The sequence below is a fragment of the Vipera ursinii genome (assembly GCF_947247035.1).
Source record: "Vipera ursinii genome assembly, chromosome: 17".
Lineage (NCBI taxonomy): Eukaryota > Metazoa > Chordata > Lepidosauria > Squamata > Viperidae > Vipera > Vipera ursinii.
This window is the reverse complement of record NC_139530.1, coordinates 1,865,491-1,887,120: the sequence shown is the minus strand read 5'-3', so window position 1 is coordinate 1,887,120 and position 21,630 is coordinate 1,865,491. Positions and strand designations below refer to the sequence as shown.

Here is a 21,630-nt window from a genome sequence, read left to right as displayed (position 1 = left end):
TTTAATATTTTGTCCGAATATGTTTTGGGAGGCAGAAGGAGACAGATGGACCTTAGATTAACACAGTTCTTGTGAATGGAAAGAGCTAACGCTTCAGTTTTGCAGCAGAATTGCTCAGAAGGTACTATTTCCAAGGGATCCAAGAGTATGTTTTTAGGGGAATATTTCTGCTATACAGCCACGGTCTATAATGTAGCTTAGCTTTGATCACCGTGCTTCTGATAGGTAGATAAATTGGAATTCCATTATCTTAATGTCTGTATGTCCCTCAATGTTGGGGCCTACCTAATCTGTTATTGGATTATCAAAGCCAATAATGTGAATGATAAAGAAAGGTGCCAACAAAATGCTGAAATCCAAGATAGTTTGTTTATAAAAATGGCACTCATTAGGACATGCATCACAACCTGCATGTTGGCAAAAGCTGCAGAAGAAAATCTGTTTCGGATTATAATGAGGTTCTGCATATGTTAGTTTACAAACTGACACAGAAATCTGAAAAATACGAGTTTATGGGTGAAAACGGAGGGAACTAAGACACACTGAATATTTAATGAGGTCACCTGCCCCTGGAAGGTGTAAAGATTTTAAATCCAAATGTTTTATTCCTATAGAAATGTGATCTAATAGGGATGTGTCGGTAATATCAATTTGACCTTGTTTCATCCATGTTTTTTCCTCAGGTTGTTTTGAAACTGTCAGCAAAGCCACCTACAGTTGACATGGACAAATCAAAAGACTAAACTTTAAGGGGGGGGGGGAAGGGAAACAGGGATAATGAAAAGATATAGGGCTCAAGAAAACATCTGGCAGAAAGTCAGCCTAAGTAGGAAAAAAAAAAGAAAACTCTGTAAATACCCAGAAAATTAATACCATATATCCAAAAAAGGAGGAGGGTGGGCGGAACTGTCTTTGAAACTTGGAGCTGTGAGGAGCGGAGCCAGCAAAACAACCCTAGATTTTTTAAAAAATCACTGTTACGTTAAAAATCATTTAGGCTGTGTAAGGCTGCAGAAAGTTCGGATAGTATGTATGTTATGTAGAAGTTGAGCCCTAAGGTTGGACAGAGGTGGGAGGGCTGGCAAGCCAGAGAAAGAACGAAGGAGACAGGAGGGAAGCATTGTGCTATGGAAAGAGGCTTGCTGTATGTCCATGTTTTGGGGCTGTAAACGCATGAGAGCATAAGCGTTTTCAAGCAAGCAGCAAGGGGAAGATTTGAAGGAAAGAAGGAAGAGAGACATGGAGCAAGTTAGCAAATTCCTTTTAGCTCTCTTGTTGGTTGTCCAAGGTAAGTTTGAAAAATCGGGATTAATTTTCTTTGTGTGTCCCTGCATGGCCCTCTTTCTTCCTCTTTTTGGCAGAAATTAGATTTTGCACATACTTTGGGAATGATATATGTAAACATGGGGGGGGTTGCATTATCCTAGTTAATTGGAGGACTGTCTGTAGCACTTTCATCAGTTACTCCATTGGAATGAGAGTATGTTTTGTGAGTTTTGTACTGCTGGGAGGAAGGGTAAAATATAGTTTTGCTTGGATAGAATTTTATTGATTGGTTGGCCATTTGGTTTTGGCTAAGAAGACCCTTAGCCACAATCTGGCTTAAAATTCAAGCTTGGCTTGAGTTTATTTTGGCCATTTTTGATTTATTAGATCTATTTTTTTTAATGACAGCACGAAGTATATACTTTTATTAGATGCTATCTTTCTGGTTCCGCACATACAATAAGAAATAGTTTATGTGGTACATGTCTCTCAACCAGCATAAGCAGAGGAACAGAATCAGCAGGGAAAAGTTAATAATGTTGTCATCCTGAGAGTCTGGTTGAGAAAACGTGGGACCTTATTTTTCTGTCAGTGATTTAGTGTGAATGTAATTCCTCTAGCTACAGTTGTACGCTTGCAAAAATGGAGCTAAAGATCAAGTAACTATGCCTTGCAGGAAAAAGGTTTTGCCAAATAAATGTGAAGTATTGATGAAAAAAGCAACACATAACGAAGGGGAGAGAGGAAGTATTAAAATAACTTTTAGAAAACAGGGTTCTTTAAATATTAAATAATAGCAGTGGTAGAATGGTGAAAGTGAATTTGGTTAAGTAACTGGAGATGGCTAATTTTAATCAATTAGGTTGCTATTTAATAATTAAGATCCTGAGGTTATGGTATATTGATTGTAAACATGATGAAATCTTACATTTTTTAAAAAAAATCTTGATGGTGAAGGAGCTACTTTAGAAAGATTTATTTATTTGATGCCAATAGCTGTCCATCTCAGTTATTCTGGGCAGCTTACAACTCCAAAATTAAAAACAATAAAAACATCCAAAATATACACAGCAGCTGATATAGTTAACCATTTAACACTAAGCCAAGATCTGGGAAGACAAGATCTGCCAATGCAAGCAGATGTACTTTTGGATATACTGAATACTTCCTTAAATAAACAAAGAATTTGGTGACTTAAAAAAAACCCTTCTCGTAACTTCTGCCTTCTCTGCAACACAGATCCAGAAAAAAAAAGACTTTGCAGTCCTTGTTTTTCTCTCTTTATCAAAGAGAATTTGATTTAAGTAATCTCTAGCAAATGTAAAAGTTGTTCTTGTGATTAGGGATTTGGATCTATTATAAACCAACAAAAACCTTTCATATTCAGCTGTGGAAGTTATTTGTAATTTCTTCCTCCTTTCTGAGACAAAGTATTACATTTGTTTTTTTTTAAAAAAATGAGATTTTGTGATCATATCTAAAGTAAAAATATTTTATAAGAGCCATATAGAAAATATTGGGAAATGGGTGAAACTGTTAACAGTTATCCCCTCTCTCCCATTCTGGGCCCTTTGGTTTTTCACCAATGTATAAAAAATGAGAGGAATATGCAAAGATTCAAACGAGATTCAATAGTGGTCTGATCATATCTCAGGATCAAATTTACTTTCCAAGCTGAATTGAAAAGTCAAGTCTGGTTATCAAATTCTGTCAGAGACCTTCTCCAAATTGATTTGACCAATTGCTTCAAAAAATTCAGATCAACCCAATTGGATAGTTTAGTCTGAATGTCCGAATTGGATCAGATTGATTTTCTAAATCAAGCGGGATTACATCAATTGTCTGACTCAGATCAGTGGGTGCAAAACTGATTTCACCTACTTCATGCAAACCTGGTTGAGAACTCTCTAAGCTGTTGGGGGGAGGAGGGGCTCATAATTTCACTAATTTTTATTTGATCTGAATCTTTTTTTCGGGCAATTTTTAAAAACTTTAAAAACTTACATTTTTTCTTACAGTGAGAAGGCTCTCCCAAGACAGCCTGCACTTAAAACAAAAGCACAAGCACAATTAAGACTAAATTTTAATACCTTACATGTTTAATGTTTGCACAGAGAGGAAATGAGACTGCAATCTGACAATTTGGAAATTATCTGGCTGGATCAGTGGTGTCATTCTGTTACTTGACAGGGCAAAACATCTGAGCCGGAGGTCCTTGGAAAGCTCCAAAGATATAAATGTACATGCATGCAGTCCTCAACATTCAACCATTCATTTAGTGACTGTTTGAAATCACAATGGCACTGGAAAAAATGACTTATGGCCGTTTTTCACACTTTCAACTGCCTCCCCACAATCCCATGATCAAAATTCAGACGCTTGGCAACTGACTAGGATGGTTGCCATGGTCCCAGAGTCACCTGATCCCCTTTTGCGACTTTCTGACAAGCAAAGTCAACGGGGAAGCCAGTTTCACTTTACAACTTAAGTTACTAACTTAAGAACTGCAGTGATTTACTTAACTATGGTGACCAACGTCATAAAATGGGGCAAGGCTCACCAAACAACTGTCTCACTTAGCAGTGGAAATTTGGGGCTGAATTGTCGTAAGTCAAGGATGACCTGTATTGTTCAGGTGTTATCCTGTGGTCTTCCAGGTGTGGGACAAAGAGGTAAGGTGGAGTCTGCCTTGAATCTGTGGAATCCAGTCTTTGCTTTTCCATAGTGCTGTGCCTCAACCACATCAGTTGTGGTTTTTTGGGCTAGATTGTCTAGCACGGCATCCCGTTTCCAATAAGTGCGAAGTAGGGCATGAAAAAGAGGCTTCCTTTTCAAACCTGTCCCTGCACAGCAATGAAATTCTGAGGTAGACTGCCAAAAAAGCTAGGGTTCTGTTGCTCCAATGATCACAAAACCGCAGGCAAGGAGGTAGAAAGTGGTAACCTGATGCTTTCCCAGTGGGAGTTGTGGAGGGAAAAGGTTGTCCACTTTGGTTTATAAACATCTGAGTGCATTTTTTTTAAAAAAAATAATATTACTACATTTACGGTCCTGAACCAAACAAACACCCTTTGCTTTGATCTTCAACTAAGGTTAGCAATGCCAGCAGATCTGGGGATTGTCTGATCCCTCTGCAGCTAAATTTGGCACAATGGGGGGAGGGGAAAGGGTTAAAGGGATCTGTGCAATTCTGAGCACATCTGGTGAGTTTCCTGCTTTCTTTGGAAGAACGACCCATCTCTTTTTATTTATTTATTTTTCAAATGAATTTGTCAGAAGTTGAATCATTGCAATCTGCAAGTATATTCTTTACATTGAACTAGGATGCACAGCAGGGTGAAAATTCCTCCCCAACCCACAAGTGGAGGATAGCATGGAAAAGATGTGTTCCAGGGTGACTGACTTCTGTCAGACTAATCTTGTTGAAACAGGAGTGAGAGCTTTTCATACAGGGAATGTCCAGCACCCATTTAGCAAATCTCTTAAGAAATCACTGAAAGCATGAAATTCAGGTTTTGACACTAGAACTCAGGCTGGTTACATCTTCTCTTTCCAGGAATAAGGAAAGGATTTGCCAAATGTTCCCTTGCCTCAAGTCTTTTAAATAGAGACTTCAAGGCTCAGCAAAGTTCAGCTTTTTTTTTTATAACAACCAGACTGATGGACCATCTACTTAAGGTGTTAAAGAAAGCATCACCACAGATGGTTGTCCAGCTTCAGTTTGAACATCTCAGCACTGAGTCCATCGCCTGTCTGGATTATTGCCTCCCCCCACCCCTTAGTTCTTGTCAAGACTATAGCTTAGTTAATGAGTAACAGTAGCAAGACAAGAAGGGAATTAGATTCTGTGCCGTTCTCTGTGAAACATTCATGGAATAGGGAAACTGCTGGTCCTGTCTTTTGAGCTCAGTGACCACCCATTATGAGAAAGGGGGAAGAGCTTATCCTTGGCCTCTGACAGGCCTTTTTATTTTTTATTTTTTTTGCTTTGAAACAGCCATAGGTTGAAAACTGCAGCAACAATAAGGAAGCCACTTTAGCTTAGTGCAATAATGCCCAGCCAATGGGAAGGCCCTCTTTGAGTGGTCTCCTGAGATGAAAGATCTGTAACCAAACCTTCCAGTATGAGATCCAGTTCTTCAGACCTGACAGATAAGCCCACTCCTGCATCTAGGGTACTTCATCCCTTGGCTTTCTCTGAAATACACCTTCTGTCCTGTGTAGGACTTGGCACTCGTGGCGGTGGTTGATATTGTTATTTTAAACTCTGACACAAAAAAAATTTCTTCTCTTTCCTCTATTTTAGAAGCTGCTGTTCATCCGTATTCAGGTAAGTGAGAGTAAGACTGTAGCTTTACACTCCTACATTTTTTTAAATAAGAGGCATGCATTCCATACAACAACCCTGTTGTATACCAGGTGGATTATTCTCAAGTAGCAGAAGTACCGTAGTGGATTTATTTAAAGACATGGTTGCTTACTGGAGGCTGCCAAGGGTTCCTTGGAATAATATTTTAAAAACAAAAAACATGTAGATGTGATTCTTTCTGAAATGACCAGGCTGCCTGTAACCCTTGCCCAAGAAGGGGTTTTCTCATAAGCCCCCTTTTATTTGCAGGAGTTAGGAACTGAGGCCGGATCTCTTATTGTGCCTCATGCTATGGGCCCATGAAGCCTTTGCATGAACCTCTTGGCCTGTTGCCCTGCACTTGCCTCCTTTGGGCTAGAGGGAGCAGAGAGGCCATCTCCTCCCTAACTTTTGTTAGGTTTCAGATTCCGTATATAGATGAATGCTTCCATTTTCAGCTGCAGCCGTCTATTATTATTATTATTATTATTATTATTATTATTATTATTATTATTATTATTATTATTATTATTATTATTATTATACAGCTCCTTTCTTTCCTTTCTTCCTGTTGCAGTCCCAGCAGATGCCTCCAATCCCGAAGGGATGGTGGTGTCCATAGTAAACATCACCGCCAAGGCAGGTTCCCGCACAGTTCTCTCTTGCAAGAGCTACCGGATGGTCTGGACTCAGGACAGTCTGAATGATCACCAGCGGGTGGTTCATTGGGATCTCTACAGACGTCAGCAGGCTGCGGAGAGGCTGTGCGACATGTACTCTGCCGGGGATCAGCGGGTTTACCACACGTACAACCAGGGACGGATCTCCATGCCCGAAAACGCATTTACGGAAGGAAACTTTTCACTGATAGTCCAAGGTAACTGCTGCCCTGCACACATCCATTAATCTGCTCTTTCCTAAAGAGAAGTGTGGATTTATTCATCAGCTGAGATTATTTCTCGTCCTGCTTTAAAAAAAGGATGCAGTTTCCAAAAGGGTTTGCCAAAGGAGTAGTTATTGTAACCATAAAACCCATAGACATTTGTGTCAGATAAAATAATGAACAATAAAAACGCAGCAGGGTGAGTGGCTCTCAGATGCCAAATATTTTCATTTCCTCTTTTGGGGTCTCCTTCTTCCAGATGTGCCCACTGAAAAGCCACCTTTCCACCGAAGGAAAATATTGGCCCTCTCTATGGTACAATACATACCAATGGGTTCCTTATAAACACTGGGTTTATTAATAGATAATACTGAGATTAATTCTGGGTTTAAAAGTTACAAACTTTTCTCAAGCTGACTTTCACTGTTAGTGACTACATGGATTGTGGCAGGTAATTTCCTTAGCCACAGTACTAAGGTGATTTACACGTGCTGTCAGCCACAATGTTTCTCGTTTCCTTCCCAATTTTGCCTACAGCTGTGATCCCCTTGGTGGTGCCCTATCCAAGGACCAACTAGATCCGACCTGGGTTATCTTTTTTCAAATTCTGCCAAGATCACTGCTCAATTCACCAGCCTTGAAACCCCAAACAGATTAGCCTTGCCCTGTTTGTTTGTTTTGCATTGCAGATAGTTAATAATAATAATAATAATAATTTAATTTCTATACCGCCCTTCTCCCGAAGGACTCAGGGCGGTGTACAGGGCAATACAATAAAATACAACATACAAGCACTCCCTTCAAGTGCTCATTCTCTTAAAATGGCAAAAAAGTGGGGTTTGTAACCAAGAGGAGAGATTTTCCTAAGGTTTCACTGTAGAAGACACTTTCTGGAGAGGTGGTAAGTTCCCCTCCCTTACAGATGTTTAAAGTCTGTAAGCAAACAAGCGTTTGTTTTGAGTACTTATAGGATTCCTGCACTGTTTTGGATCGAACTTCCAACAGCATGCCTATATGTCATTCACCTTCTCCCTATCATTCTAATACATAAATTATCTCTTTCTCTTTATTCCTCTAATCAAGATGTTGCTCTGAGTGACCAAGGAATTTATTCCTGCAACCTCCACCACCATTACTGCCATCTGTATGAAACAGTGCAGCTGCAGCTTGAGGTCACTGAAGAAGGTCAGCAGTTTTGGGGCTAGGGTGGGGAACCTCCTGAGTGGGAATCAACAGGAGGAATGTGTGTGCACGTGGCTTCTTTCTGCAACTTTATTTTTACTCCCCTTCGGAGGGTGTTTCTCCGTCATCAAATCATGTAGCCTTGTTTGAAGCAAATTTGGAAGGGCCTTTCTGCTGTGTAGCAAGGAGCAAATGAGAAGCCTAGAGAGTTGTAATTTAGATGTTTGTGGCCAACCAAGCATTTCCCGTCACAAGGCTGCAGAGAAAAGGCCTGGAGAACTAAGTAAGATATGCTTCTGTTACTGAAGAAAATGGGATTCGCAATTTTTGGGGAAGAAAACCTTTCCTTTCAGTCTTGGAGGACAAGTAATCTTGCTCCGACTGAGAAAATAGAAATATATCAATGCCTGAGTTGACCCTATTATTATGCTCCTAGGGATCCTTCTTGGATTTTTTTTCTTTCCTTTTTTCCCTGCCTTGTGAACTCTGCCTAATGCATCTGGGTATAGATGTAGGATTTAGAGCCAGTGTGATCCCTTTGGCTTGATCCAGGAGAATTCTCACATTTTGTGTTCTTAATGAAATTTTCTCTGTAAGATTCTTACCAAGCAATACCATTTATAGAGGGGAGGGGGGGGGTTGAAAAAAAAAGTTATCCTCACCTACACACCCCGCAAAAGTTTGCAGGACATTTTTAAAGAACTTTCCAAGAGCTTCAATACAGCATTTCTTCCACTTAAGGAAGCAAAGGAAATTTACAATTTTCCTCTTTTGGACAGGCCGGAAACAATTTGGCAGTTTTTTATATATACCTTATATTGGAGTAGGATCCATCTCATTAGAAAGATAGAATACCTCCTAAAAGGTGTGTTTTATTTAAACCACAAGCCTGCGAAGTCGGTTCAGCTAAGAGTTAAGAGTAAGAGACACATCAGCTACATCCCTGATATGGGATCGAAAGTCGAATTTTTCTTGTTGTATTTGATGCATTGAAATTAGTCAGATTTTATTTATGAAAGATGCTTATTGGATATTTTTGCGGCAATTCATTCTTCTGTCAGAGTTACAGCACACCATTTGTACAGCCCCTCTGTTCTTCTGTGCAAAGTGGAAAAAAAACAAGGCAGTTGATCACCATCTGGGTTTTGTCTAGCGTAGCCAGTGATAGAGACCAAGATATGGCTTAATGGACAATTTGGCTTGGGTAGCTGATGTCTAAAGCCGCTTCAGAATGTACGGTATCTTGGCTCCCACATGCTTCACACAAAGAATCAGTGGAGAGAGTTGGAAAGCTGTGATGGATCTAGGTTTTGTAAAATTGTACTTGTTTTTTGCATCCTCCCTGACATCCGATTATTTTTTTTAATTAAAATTGTTTGCCACCTATCTCTCTGGGCGACTTATTATTGTAGAAAAGATACTCTGAGGACCATGGGTATGAAGGGTTGCAATGCTGTCTGTAAGAGAATTGCCCTTTGGAGGGAACTGTATGAAATGGCATTGTAGGAGATGACCAAGTAGGGGTCAAACACATCATCAGTCAGGGGTGTCTTCATGCCCACAGGAGATCTAGGTCCAGCCTATCTTGAACTCCTTCGAGTCTTACCTATCAATTTGCTTTAACTGTTTACAGTTCAGATTCTTGTAGAGAGCTTAAGCTTGCAATAAATCTTTATATTCATTTGAAGTGCCTGGGCTTTCTGATTCCCCTGGCATTTGACAAGCATCCCTGGGAGCAAATCTATTCTTTTCCTCCCGTGTGTACGGTTTCTTCTACAGCCGGGGAAGTCCAGAGATTCTGGGATGGAGAGAAAGTGGTGATTGTTGCCCTGAAAGGGAGTGCGGTGATACTTCCTTGCATCAACCGGAACCAGGTTTGGACCGGACGAGATGAGGAAGAGGATCAGCAAGTCGTCCACTGGGACAGGCAGCCCCCAGGAGTGCCTCATGACCGGGCCGATCGGCTGATTGACCTGTATGCCTCTGGCGAAGGCCGTTTGTACGGGCCTTTCTTCCTCCGGCAAAAGATGAACATCACCGAGAAGGCCTTTGCCCTGGGTGACTTCTCACTCAGGATCTCGTCTTTGGAGGTTGCGGATGAAGGGATCTATTCCTGTCACCTGCATCACCACTACTGCGGCCTCCATGAGCGGAGGATATTCCAGGTCTCTGTGATAGAGCCAGAACAGGAGAAAAAAGTGGTGGTGAATCTCACGCGCCCCAATCCCCCAGCAGCAGGTGAGCGGTTAACTTACTTAAGCCATTAACTTGAAGCAATTGATAACTGATGTCTTTAAACAAAAACAAAAAAAGGATGGGCTTTCTCATCTAAGAAGCACTTCTAAATTCCAGAATCTGTCCACATGTTACGTTGCAAGGACTAATGTGAAAATTTATATGTATATATATATATATATATATTTGGACTTGCTAATTCCAAGCGCTTTTGTGGAAAAACGTCTTTTAGGGCAGATTTTTTAACTGAAGCAGTAGCCAATTTTATTGCATTGCACATTATGAACCAAGGAGCCAGCTTTTCCATCTTTCTAATATTAACTTTTTTTTTTAATCAACAGAGGAAAATCCTGCAGTTTTAATCAATAAAATGCCTGACAAACAAAAAGAGCAAAACTGTCAGGCGTACTTCTTTGTTTATTAACAATCTAAAATATTTATTGCTTGTTTAATATTTATTCACTACTTAATAACATCCCTAGCAGCGCTGCAATGAATTTTTTAAATGGCCCAGTAGTACTGCTAGGTTTAGCTCTTCCAGGGCTTCAGAGAATTTCACCACGAAGGGGATGCTGAGAAAACCTCAGGGACCATATGGCAGATTTTTCCAAGCCAGCTCCTTCTAAATGGCTCAGGGTAACTCTTCACAGCATGGTGGACAGGGACAATGGGACAGGTCCTAGGTGGGAGAAAGCTAGCATGGCAGAGGCAGTCCTAAAGAGCGGGCTGAACTTCTGTTTCTGGGTTCTAGATGCATGGTTTGTTGAGGGTTGCAATCAGAAAAGTAACAGACTTGGCGAGGCAAACCCAGCATTTCCCTTTATTTCATTCACATTGTGTTTCATTTACATTTACAATGTAAATATAGCTCATAGGATCACTCTTAAGGCATTGTTTGACCCAGTTTCTGAGCTGTTCCACTCGTCTTGTCTTCTTGCAGCTGCAACCAGGAAATTGGTCCCAGATCCCCAAGAACTTTTTTTCTATCTTGTGCAAAACATCTTTTCTTTTTTCTTTTTTCTTTTTACAAACTCAGACTTCCGTTGAAAAATCCGTTCAAGGAAAGCTCACTGAATCAACTCCTTTCCTTTCCTCTCCTTCTCCCCTTCTGGACCCTAAAATATGCAAAGATCTTTGTTTAACAGCAGGAGAAGTCCAGTTGGTCCCCCAACTCGGGGAGGAATATAGCTTTTTGTTTCAAAGCAGGAGCCAGAAGCTTCTTCCTTGGAACTTTTAATGCCAGGCATAGTTCCAAGGTTTGGAACCCTTTCCTAACAGGAAATTTTATTCTGCTTACAAGATCAACACGGCCTATTTATTTTTTACTCCGCCTTCCATCAAGACCTACTGTTAACTCTTTGAGGCTCTGATTTTTTTAAGTACAAGATCAATCAGACTCCTGTTCTTTTTCAGTCAGAATTTTGGTGTGGATTGATGAATGGTGTTATATCATCGCTGTGCTGCCTTTAAATACATGTGGCAGTTCCTTGGATTTTGTTGCCGGCTTCTCCTCTGTTAGCCCCCTCTCAGGAATGGTTTGTCAGAGATAGATTTGCTTTGCATGTGGAGGTTTTATTACAAATCCTCAGGGTTTTATAAATTGCTTGAGAATCGGTCCGCTGATTATTATTATTTTTTATCTTCCTCTACCATCCAGATCCTAACTCAGGCCAGAACCACAATGTCATCAATGTCATCATCCCAGAGAGCCGGGCTCATTTCTTCCACCAGCTGGGCTATGTTCTGGCCACTCTCTTGCTTTTCATCCTGCTATTGATCCTGGCAATTCTCGTGACTCGCCAGCACCGCAGGAGAGGTGAGTGCACACATCTGTTACTCCTTCACTACTCCGAGGGATGGCTTCCTCCTCGTTTTAGAGGGCCCCATTTTCTCCCGAGAAGATAGAACTTATGGTTATCACATCATATCTCCTTTACTTTTAAGCTGTGGAATGCCATTTCTCACTGCCAGGGCTTAAGTGAGCTTATGAATTCATCCAGATGCTACATGGAAGAACTGGATCTGAAGGAATTCTGCATAGGAGCACCTTTTACCATCCATGTGGATAGGATACATAAGAATTAAGCGGAGTTCACTCCATCCAATTTGCATGCCTTTTAAACCAAGCATAAAAGAAATAGTTGCAGACCGATATATTTTCAGGAATACGTTATCATCTTTCCTTTGAAAGTGGAGGGGGATGCGTTGGTGGTTGCCCTTATGCGGTTAACATTTTATTTTCCCAGAATCCTCGGAGGCAGCATTGTTCAGCAGTGGTTGATAAAAAAATTATACAGTGTTTGTCATTGAGGAGGGTACCCTTTTCTCCTCAAATACCACAATGGCTGACAATGCTGGGAAGACAGAATGGTAGCTGCCAAGAGACAATTGCCAAAAAAATGTGGAAGAGACAAATGCATCTTCTGTTGCCACAAGCAATAGCAGAACAAAAAATTCAAATACCCGTTTCACTAGGGTCCAGATTGGATATGAGTGTATATTCTTCAATGAAGCTCCATCCTTTTATCGTCTCAACTCTAAAACCACTTGTCTGGGATGGCACAGGGTTTCCTGCTTGAGCAGGGGGTCGGACTAGAAGACCTCAAAGTTCCCTTCCACCTCTGTGATTCTGTTATGATGATTATTTCCATAAAGAAATCCCCCGTGTGGTTTTATTATGCTATACCTATTTAACTATGTTGGCAAGTATCTCCCTGGATATATGTTGATGTCTGGTTTTTTTTTATTTTTAGGTTTCCAATACAATGTGAAAAAATATGATGAGTAAGTAGACACAGGTTCCTTACGTTCAAAGATATGTGATCCTAGAAAACGTCTCTCAAAATAGCTATATTTACATCTGAGAATCATCTGCATTCTAGCAGCCATCCGATTCTGGGGTAGCGTTCAGACGTCTTTAGCTATTAATTGCATAACATCTCTATACTCTTCTTTGTATCTAAAAATGGATCAGATCAGTAACTTGGAAACATATCTATTGATTGCTGCTTATGCCATGCTGATAGTAATACTGCAAAAATCAAAACAACGCCATTTATAATTTAACATTTGCATTTCCAGAAAAGAACTGACTCTAAGGGAGGTTCCACTGGATGCAACAAATTTGTCAAACTACAAAAGTGAAGATTTTAAATTGGGTGAGTCTTGGAAGATGGAGGGTTTGAGGAGGGGGTGCTTTTCCATGTCCCATTGCCACATACTGACCTTTGTGCCATGCAGCAGTGTGTTTGGTTTGGCATTAGCACAGTGTGTGAACAAACCGTTGGATTGTGCAAATCCCACAACACATCCCCAGTTGTGATATCCTCAGCAAATTGTGGTTAAAACAGCCAAAATGTCCAGTCGATAGGGGAGTTCACTCCAAGTCTGTCTTCGCCCTGAAGCTTTAAACCTCCAGTGGCTTCTTCAGTCTCACACATATTCATCGATCTGCATGATTGCCTAACTTTAACCTGAATATTTAAGATCTAAAAGGAAATGCCAGTTCCTCCTCCCACTGCATCCTGCTCCCTCCTTCCCCATCTGTTAACTGCATCTTCACTTGGACTGTAATTCTATTTTTATGGTTTTTAGAAATAGTTATCTATAACGAAAAAGAAAGAAAGAAAGAAAGAAAGAAAGAAAGAAAGAAAGAAAGAAAGAAAGAAAGAAAGGCCTCCTTTTTCTAAATTGTGTTATTCCCTGACCAATTTCCCTCCTTGCAGATTACAAAAATAATATCCTGAAGGAGAAAGCTGAACAAAATAAGATTCTCCCTGCTAAGAATATCGACTTAGACAAAGGTGAGTGGGCAGCAAGAGTAGATGGTGATTCCCCCCCCGCCCCACCGCATTTAAACGTCCCGTTCTCTCACTTCTGAGAAACCGTGTGTCACCCACCCTGTTAGCAAAGAAAGGGATATTTGGAAACTGCTTGATGAAACTCAGCCTTGTAGAGTTGGTCCTTCCCCAAAGTCTTTCATTAGCTCACCACAGCTGGCTGCCAAGGGGCTTATTACAAGTCCTTCACTGCGGGTGAGTCACTCTTTCCCTCCAGGAAAGGCCGATGGGATAGGATTCCAATGTGCCAATATGATCTTTAGGGGACCAGAGTTGTCTCTGTTTGCTCCAGGCCCAAGAACTCTTTCTGCTGCTTGACAATCTCTTTTGCCATGCCAGACTTCACACCCTAATTATCGAACGTGGATTGCATTCTAAGACAATCCACACTTTGGCCTTTAAAAACTGTGTTTCTGTTCCTTGAAAACAGTAAGTCGGAGCGGGATTCCAATTCCCGAAGCAGCTTGGGCAGTGATACAGAATGATGGGAGATGAAGTCCAGTACATTAATGGCCAGATAGTGTTCTTCTTCTTAGACTGTAATTCACTGCATATTTCTCCACTACCTTAGCTTTTTCTTATCCTTTCATTTGAGAATGCTTGAAAAGCCCCCCCCCATCCCTCATCTGATGCAGTGGACTACAAAACCCATTGTCCAGCAGGTGATTTAATCCGGTGTGTTGGGAAAAGCCATTTTGAATGAATGCAGCAGGCCTCATAACCTGGAACCACAAGCACTTTAACATCTGACATCTTGACATTATCAGGCAGGCAAACTCGGTGTCCTTCCATGGTTTTTAATTTGGTCTTGTGAACAAGGGCTTTAAGTTAAAAAATAACATTAGATTCTACACCATGCTTTGCTTGTCAGTTTTCAGAGAAAGTAGTGAATTAACAGCACCTAAACATATGGAATTCTGCCTCAAAATTCTGTCTTGCCTGAAGTTTAACCCACCACTAATTCTAGATTTCTTCTCTCTTTTTTTCAGAATTCAGGAAAGAAAATTATAAATGAAAACAGCAACTCAAAGCTACTGGCTGGACCAGAAGCTCCCTTAAGAATTTAAAAGTACAAGAGAACTTTCTTTTGCTTTTTTTTTTTGAAAGATCATCCTTCCAGTTACCAAGAAGTTTCTGTAGACTTTTTTTCCATCCTTGGGCCTATGAAAGCATACAAGACACGTAAGCTGTAAATCCTATGCACACTTATTTCATAAGGTTTGCTACCAGGTAAACCAGCGTAGGGCTGCCCTGTAAAACTTCCTCTTTATTATCTTATAATATATATGGGGTTTTTTTAAGGGAGGGTGCAGGTCAGCTTCTTCGTTCTTTCATCTTGTGAGATTGCTTATACTTTCCCCCTGGGGATTTTATCTCTTTTCTTTAAATAGTCTCGTTTCAGTTGTATTGATGATTTGAGGGTTTCTTTTAATTGTTTAAAAAAAATAATAAGCTGACAAATTAGATGCTTGGTTTGCTATTAAACACAGAGCAGAGAACATTTTTTTCCCCTGGCACCAACATTTAAAATATGGAGTTAGGAAAGCAAGAAAGAGGGGAGCTTTCTCCACCACTGAGTTAATGTGCTATCCGAGTCTCCTTGAATCAGGAGAAAAACAATATTTTCCTTACTGGCTACCCCCATTGCCAATTCTTCTCCAGTTTCTCTTGCCTCTGTTCTTAGTCGCTGCCTTCCAAGATAATGAGTAACAAAACCTAACAGATTTTACACTCTGTGAGTCTGCCATTTGATGATGCCAAAATAAGGAGGAAAGAACTACATTGAAAGTCTTACGATGAAGGACAGCTAAGCCTGTTGCTTGCGGCTGAGATGAAGGCAGCATTGAGGGAACAAGGAGGTAATTGCTGTTATCAAGGAATTATTATGCCGTGATAAAATATAAGCGATAAAAGGCCAAAAAGAAAGAGACTTGACAATCACAACATGGACCAGGTTCTTAGTTTTGGGGACATGGCGACATTTGTATCCTGCAGAACTCTTCATCAGCATATTTTTCATCCAAAGTTTTGAGTCAGTAGTCTGAACTAGTCCAAACCCATCCGGTCTTTTCTTGGTAGTAGAGTCTGCTTAAGAGAGAGGTCTGCGCCAACCCCTGGAGTCTGAACCAGCCATAAAATGACTTAGATGACCTTGCCAATCTGGGATGGCCTTCCTGCATTGTCGAATCCACAAGGATGGCCTCTGTTGGATCTGAAGTTTCTACCTAGGCCTCTTCTTCCAAGTCTTCCCGACTCCCTTTGTTTTACAGTATTTGGCTCAGGAGAAGCAGGGATTTGAAAAGGAACCAGAATCCTTGTCTTCTTTTGGAAGCTCACTGCAACTCGGCGATGGTTCTGTTCCTCCCAATTTTCTCTTGTCTCATGCGATTATGACAGATAACCCTCCGTCTCCAGCTGCACAAAGATGACAAAAATAGGGGTTCCGTGGTTGGCTGTAATCCTTGGACACAGCAAGACATGAAATGACAGTACGAGAACCTGTAAGATCTCCCAGGATTGGGGAGGATACCTTCCCATCACTTAGCTGGAGAATGGAACAACTGACCTATGTCGTCCCTCCAACTCAAGATTCCTCAGTCTTCCTACGTACAGTATATGTAGTGGTGAAACCGTATTCATCCCTCTATATTTAACCTCTGCTGAATTGAGGGAAAGGACACAACTTTTGAGAGAATAAGTTTGAGCTACTCAGAGTAAACCGGGTGCAGAAAAGCCTATAAAACAGGCTATTAGCCAAAAAAAAGTGGGGGAGGGGGACTGGCTCTGATCAATATGGGTGCCTGGAATATTTTTCCTAGGCCCCTAAAATCATGATGATCTTTCACAGTTAGAAGGCATGCTGAGAAGAATTCTTTAAGAGGTATTGCTAAGGACGACTACCTGATCTGGCTAATAAAATGCTAAACAAACTGACTGATGTTTGGGCAAGAGTTTTTTCTTTGCTTTTATGTAACCAGGAACTTAGCAGAGGGAGAGAGATTTCGTGTGTATCTTGCGCTTGTGATGGCTTCTTTCAAGCATTTCCTGCCATCCAAAATTTGAAATAGGGTCACTTGGCCATCTGATCTCTCTGCCACGTTAATATTTTTCTTTCAACTCAGCCTGGCTTCAATACTGCTTAAAAGAGAAAGAAAAAAAAAGGGTGGGGGAGAGAGAGAAAAGGATTGCTGTTATTTCTGTATGACATTTAGATATTTCTTTTACAAAGTGGTAACTTTTCTACTGTTACATTTTGTGTTCTACTGATTTTCTGCCCAGTAAAATCACTTAGTAACCTTTTCTAGGTGACTGAAAAGGATTCTGGAGGATTCTGCACAGCATTTTCATATGCATCAGTGTATTTAAACATACTATCAATGTCAACAGAGAAATTTGAGAGCCACTGTTTTGTCATAAAATCTCCCACAGGTTTTAAAATCGGTACACAGATTTTCCAAACAAATCATTGATAAATTAGGAATCTGTTACTCTCTGCCAATCATTTATATTTGCTTGTCTTTACACCTGGAGAAATTTTATTGCTACACCGTAGTAGTAATATGAAAGAAGACTTACTAATTTTTGCATGCTTAAACAAATTCAAGAAACAGTGAAGAAGAAATAAAATACTGCGTTTATCAAAATGGAAGGCGATTTTTAGGGAAGTGTGATATTCTACAACTTATACATTCAACTATTCAGAAGAAATAATTTTTAAAGCAGAGGGAAGGAAAGGAAAGGAAAGGAAAGGAAAGGAAAGGAAAGGAAAGGAAAGGAAAGGAAAAGAAAGGAAAGGAAAGGCCTCTTAAACACAGACGGATAATTTGATTTCATCCTTCAGGAACTCTGAAATCAGTATTTCCTTGTGCATTTTCAGCCAAGAGAACACTCTTATGAGACACACGCACACCCCAGTGGGTTGAGAGTTGCTGTGGGAACAAAACCCGAGCATTGCAGCCTGCTCCAGAGCAGATATCAACCCTTTGCCTTGATCGTCCAGTACTGAGGGGGCGAAATGCCAAGTCTGACCTCTGCATAGGCCACTTGGAAAAAGTACCCATGAAATGGCATTGCAAAGTTCACTGGGGTGAATAGCTTCTTTATCCGGCTGTTCTGACTCAGTTTGAGTCTGGGGTCAAAGCCAGTAAAGGGAAAAAAAAACTGTTTGGAAGCCTTGTGATGTGAAAGGGGGCAGCATTTCTAGCAACAATTGACAAGGGAGGCAGTTCTGCATGGGTTGGAAGTGTTACCCGTATAAACCCCACGCACGTCCCTTGATTAGCCAACACGGTGGTGAAACACCTAGTAGGAACTTGTCTCTTTCTTGGTTCTGTAATGGTCTTCCCAGAGCTGCTGGTGGTGGTTATACTGCAAGCATCATGACGATAATGATGACTGCTAGGCTGTCTTTCTTTCAGACCTTGCGCATTTTCAGCAAAGAAAATTTCAACCGGCTGTATGTCCCTGTACTTAAGTCATTTAAAGCATTCGGTAATTTGAATTTCTTTTTTTCCAGCTAAGGGGAGGGTATTGTGCTGGGTTTTTAAAATTGTTTTGATTACATTGTGATATTTTTGTTTCTGCATTATAAGACATACATTTTTTTTTTAAAAAAAATCACAGTATACGAGTCTACGACAGCTACACATTGTAAAGCAGTGAAAATGCAATTTAATAAGTAATCTTACTTCATTGCTAGCATTATCTGCTTTCTCATACCGCTGGTTTCACAGAGGTAGCCAAATCAAGCCTCTTTTGACTTGTTCCCAGCAATTTCATAGATACCTTTGTGTCATTTTCCTTATGGTGTCTGTTGTACTAGAGAACTAGTTTGGTTCTATGGGTTTGCGTCCCCCTAGTGGCCATTTCTCTTACTACAGCCTTTCTGAACCGGATTAAAATTGAAGGCAGCTCCAGGCTTCCAAGATCAGGGGGATTCAAGGGGCTCAACCGTGGTTTCCTAATTGGCCATGGGCTGAGTTTGCTCAAGATCCTGAAACGAGGCACCCTGGTTTCCACGCCATAGCACTGGCATTCATGCCACGCATTAAACCAGAGGTGCCATGTGTGAAACCAGCTGTGGTGAGGCCAAATGCCAGCATTTTTTTAAAAAAAATTACACATGGTGGGAAGTTTTATCAGTGTGGGAGCCAACGGTGTGACCGATAGGAAAACAAATAGACGTGGGGCCCTTGATGCTCCGAGTAGGTTAGTGGAGGGATTTGGGGGGATTTTTTGCAGACGTTTCATGACCCAGCTAGGTAACACCATCAATATTAGGAGGGAGTAGGGTATGCTCCGTCTTGGGGAAAGTCTCCTGAGTGCGGGAACTCTCGGAATTAAATGAACTGCCGAAGGCCAAAGGTTGATCTCTGGTTTTACCTGGAAGGGAAGAATGCTCTGGGGATTTTTATCCCAGCATCTGGTTACCCACTGGGGGAAAAAAGACTGCAAACCTGGTTTCATCCAGGGCCAGCTGATTAGCAATGGCCCCTTTGTGTCCAGGCAGCCCCTCTGGAAACAAACCAGGATCCAGAGGTATCCAGGATGGAAACTAACTCTGGTTTCATTTCCTGATTAGGGCATCTTCCGGGTGCTTCTTTCGAGATCTGGGAAGATCCACGTATCACAATCACAATCGGAGGTCCTTCACCTCCCACCGCTCCCAGCCCTTGGAGAGGCAGGGGGTTCCCCAACCCCGCCTCCTGGGGAGAAGGGGATTTGTAGTCCCCGGCGTCCACAGTGGGCTTCTCGGCCCTTTTTTTGTCCTTGGAGGTCTCAACAAAACCAAACCAGGAGGTCCGCCTCCCTTCCCAGGGACTCCCATCCCACTAGGAAAGGGGGTGTAGGCAGCACATGACCTCCCAGGAGCCATTCCATTGGGTAGCTCTGCAGAGGAGGAGGAGGAGGAGGAGGGGGGCTGCTCTACCCCGCTTCTTAAAGCGGCCCCCTTCTGGAGCGCGTGCACGTCTGAATCGGAAGGGGGTGGGTGTGGGGGGGGCAAGGTCCTCTTTCACCCCGCCTGTCCTTTTGATCGGAGCCTCCGCGCGGGCGTAACGACGCGGAGCCTTTGGCCCGGAGGAGACGGCTTGATGTTTGTTTGTTTGTTGTTTTGTACGTGTGCGCGTTCGCTCGCTTGCAAAAAACAAAAAACAAAACAAAAAAGGGGGGGTGGGGAAAGCCCTAAGTAAAATCGGGTCCCTTTAAACTGGGTGGGCGGAGAGGAGATTGCCAAGGAGAAAGGAGGGCTTTGGAAGCGTTGCTTTCGCTCGCCCTCTTCAGCTAGAATCCCTTCAGTTTGGGGGGGGGGGTTGCCTGTCTCCCCCAAGCCATCACCCTCCCAATCCAAAGCTGCCCGGCTCGTTTCTTAGCATCGCCAATATTTGCTGTCGGCCCGGAGAGAAGTAGCAGCCGCTTTCGTCGCTGCTGTCTCTCTCTCGCGCTCCCCCCGAGTCTTTGGGGTACAATTTTAATGCCGCCGCTGCCCCTCCAGAGCGGGGAGGCCCGGCCGAGCCCCCTTTCTCCTCTTGAGCCGCTGGGGGGCGGTATGGGGCGCCTCAATCCTTCCGCGCAGGCATCGCGACCGTAGCAGTCGGGCATTTCTCCCTTCCTGTTTGGAGACCAACCTTGCCTTGTTTAAAAAAAAAAAAAAACTAGAAGACTCCGAGGGACTGGCACCTTGAACTTGGCCTTGATTTATTTCCCCCGCCCCTCCTGTTCTCTCCCTTTTCCACCCCCTTTCTCGATCCTTTCACCCCACTCCGCTCCTCTCTTTGCCAAACCTCTGCCCTTCTCCTGCTGTTCTCCTTCCCCTCTTCCCTCCCCACCCCCCCTGTTCCACCCGCCCTCCCTCCCTCCTTTCCTTCTTCCATGGCGGAGACAAAAATAATTTACCATATCGATGAAGAGGAGACCCCTTATTTGGTGAAATTGCCCGTTTCTCCGGAAAAAGTCACTTTGGCGGATTTTAAAAATGTCCTCAGCAACCGGCCGGTGCATAGCTACAAATTCTTCTTCAAGTCGATGGACCAGGATTTTGGGTAGGTTGGTCTCGCCTTATTGTTTTTATTGTAAGATTTTTTCGGCGGGTTGTTAAGCATTGTAACCGAGCAGGTTTTGCTGGCGTTCGGGAACATCTGGCATCCCCTGCCTGCCTTTTAACAAGCCTCGGAGTGTATTTCTTAACATTTTAGGGGTGGGGGCAGATCGGCTTGGTTTTCACGGAGCTCCCTTGCCATGCACCTGTTTATACCCCATGGGGAAGACCAAATTATATGCTTGCTCTGAATCCGTGTGTAATTCTCTCCTGTCTTAGAAAAAAAAAAGTCTGTACGTCATATGTCATGTTTTACAGAAGAGAGCCTTTTTTGTGTGCTCCCGGTCAATAAACAAGTCCCGGCTAAAATGGGGTATGTGAACCTCTGGGATCAGATTTAACGTCCTCTTGTGTTCTACCTATGTCCTCAAGAGTCATTTGATGGCAGCTGGATCGAAATTGTGGTAAAACACGTGGAAAGAGAGATACGTTGAGCCACACTGGCAAAGGTGGGCATGTTCAGATGGCAAGGGCAGAAATATGAAATTTAAAGAGGTGGAGCTTACATTTTCCAAAGTAGGAGGCCCCGGACAGAAGCTGGGCATATGTGACACTCTGATGGCCTGAAATTATGAAAGTTTTGGGAGGAAATTCTGTGAGTGGTTGGGCGGGGGTGGGGGTGTCCGTCCCTTTACTCCACCTCTCTCCAAAGCAGCCTGAAGTTTAGTGTTCAAATGCCAGGTATGCAGCACCGTGCAGGACCAGCTTTTCTGCGGCCTCTTTCTGAGTTGCCAAGTTAGGCCTACTGATTTATTTATTTGCTCTTGCTATAAAGTAAGAC

At 42.2% G+C, this 21,630-nt stretch overlaps 2 protein-coding genes across 4 annotated transcripts in view; both read left to right on the top strand.

The window, feature by feature from the left end:
* The first annotated feature begins 633 nt into the window (after nucleotides 1–633).
* Nucleotides 634–14,867, top strand: MXRA8 (matrix remodeling associated 8). Of its 2 annotated transcripts, XM_083375873.1 has the most exons (10): nucleotides 634–1,288; nucleotides 5,573–5,596; nucleotides 6,192–6,491; nucleotides 7,581–7,682; nucleotides 9,459–9,917; nucleotides 11,572–11,730; nucleotides 12,668–12,698; nucleotides 12,996–13,072; nucleotides 13,640–13,717; nucleotides 14,743–14,867. In XM_083375873.1, exons 1-10 carry the CDS (start codon nucleotides 1,240–1,242, stop codon nucleotides 14,766–14,768), a joined length of 1,305 nt encoding a protein of 434 aa, XP_083231999.1. In that variant the 5' UTR covers nucleotides 634–1,239; the 3' UTR covers nucleotides 14,769–14,867. The 2 variants fall into 2 exon arrangements, with proteins under 2 accessions (XP_083231999.1, XP_083231998.1); XM_083375872.1 differs by lacking the exon at nucleotides 14,743–14,867 and having other exon boundaries at nucleotides 13,640–13,876.
* Nucleotides 14,868–19,711: 4,844 nt separating this feature from the next.
* DVL1 (dishevelled segment polarity protein 1) overlaps nucleotides 19,712–21,630 on the top strand; it is a 36,332-nt gene continuing 34,413 nt past the window's right edge. For both annotated transcript variants that reach the window (XM_083375871.1, XM_083375870.1), the window contains exon 1: nucleotides 19,712–20,793. In XM_083375871.1, the coding sequence (XP_083231997.1) occupies nucleotides 20,624–20,793 (170 nt within the window). In that variant the 5' untranslated portion in view covers nucleotides 19,712–20,623. The remainder of the gene's footprint in view (nucleotides 20,794–21,630) is intronic.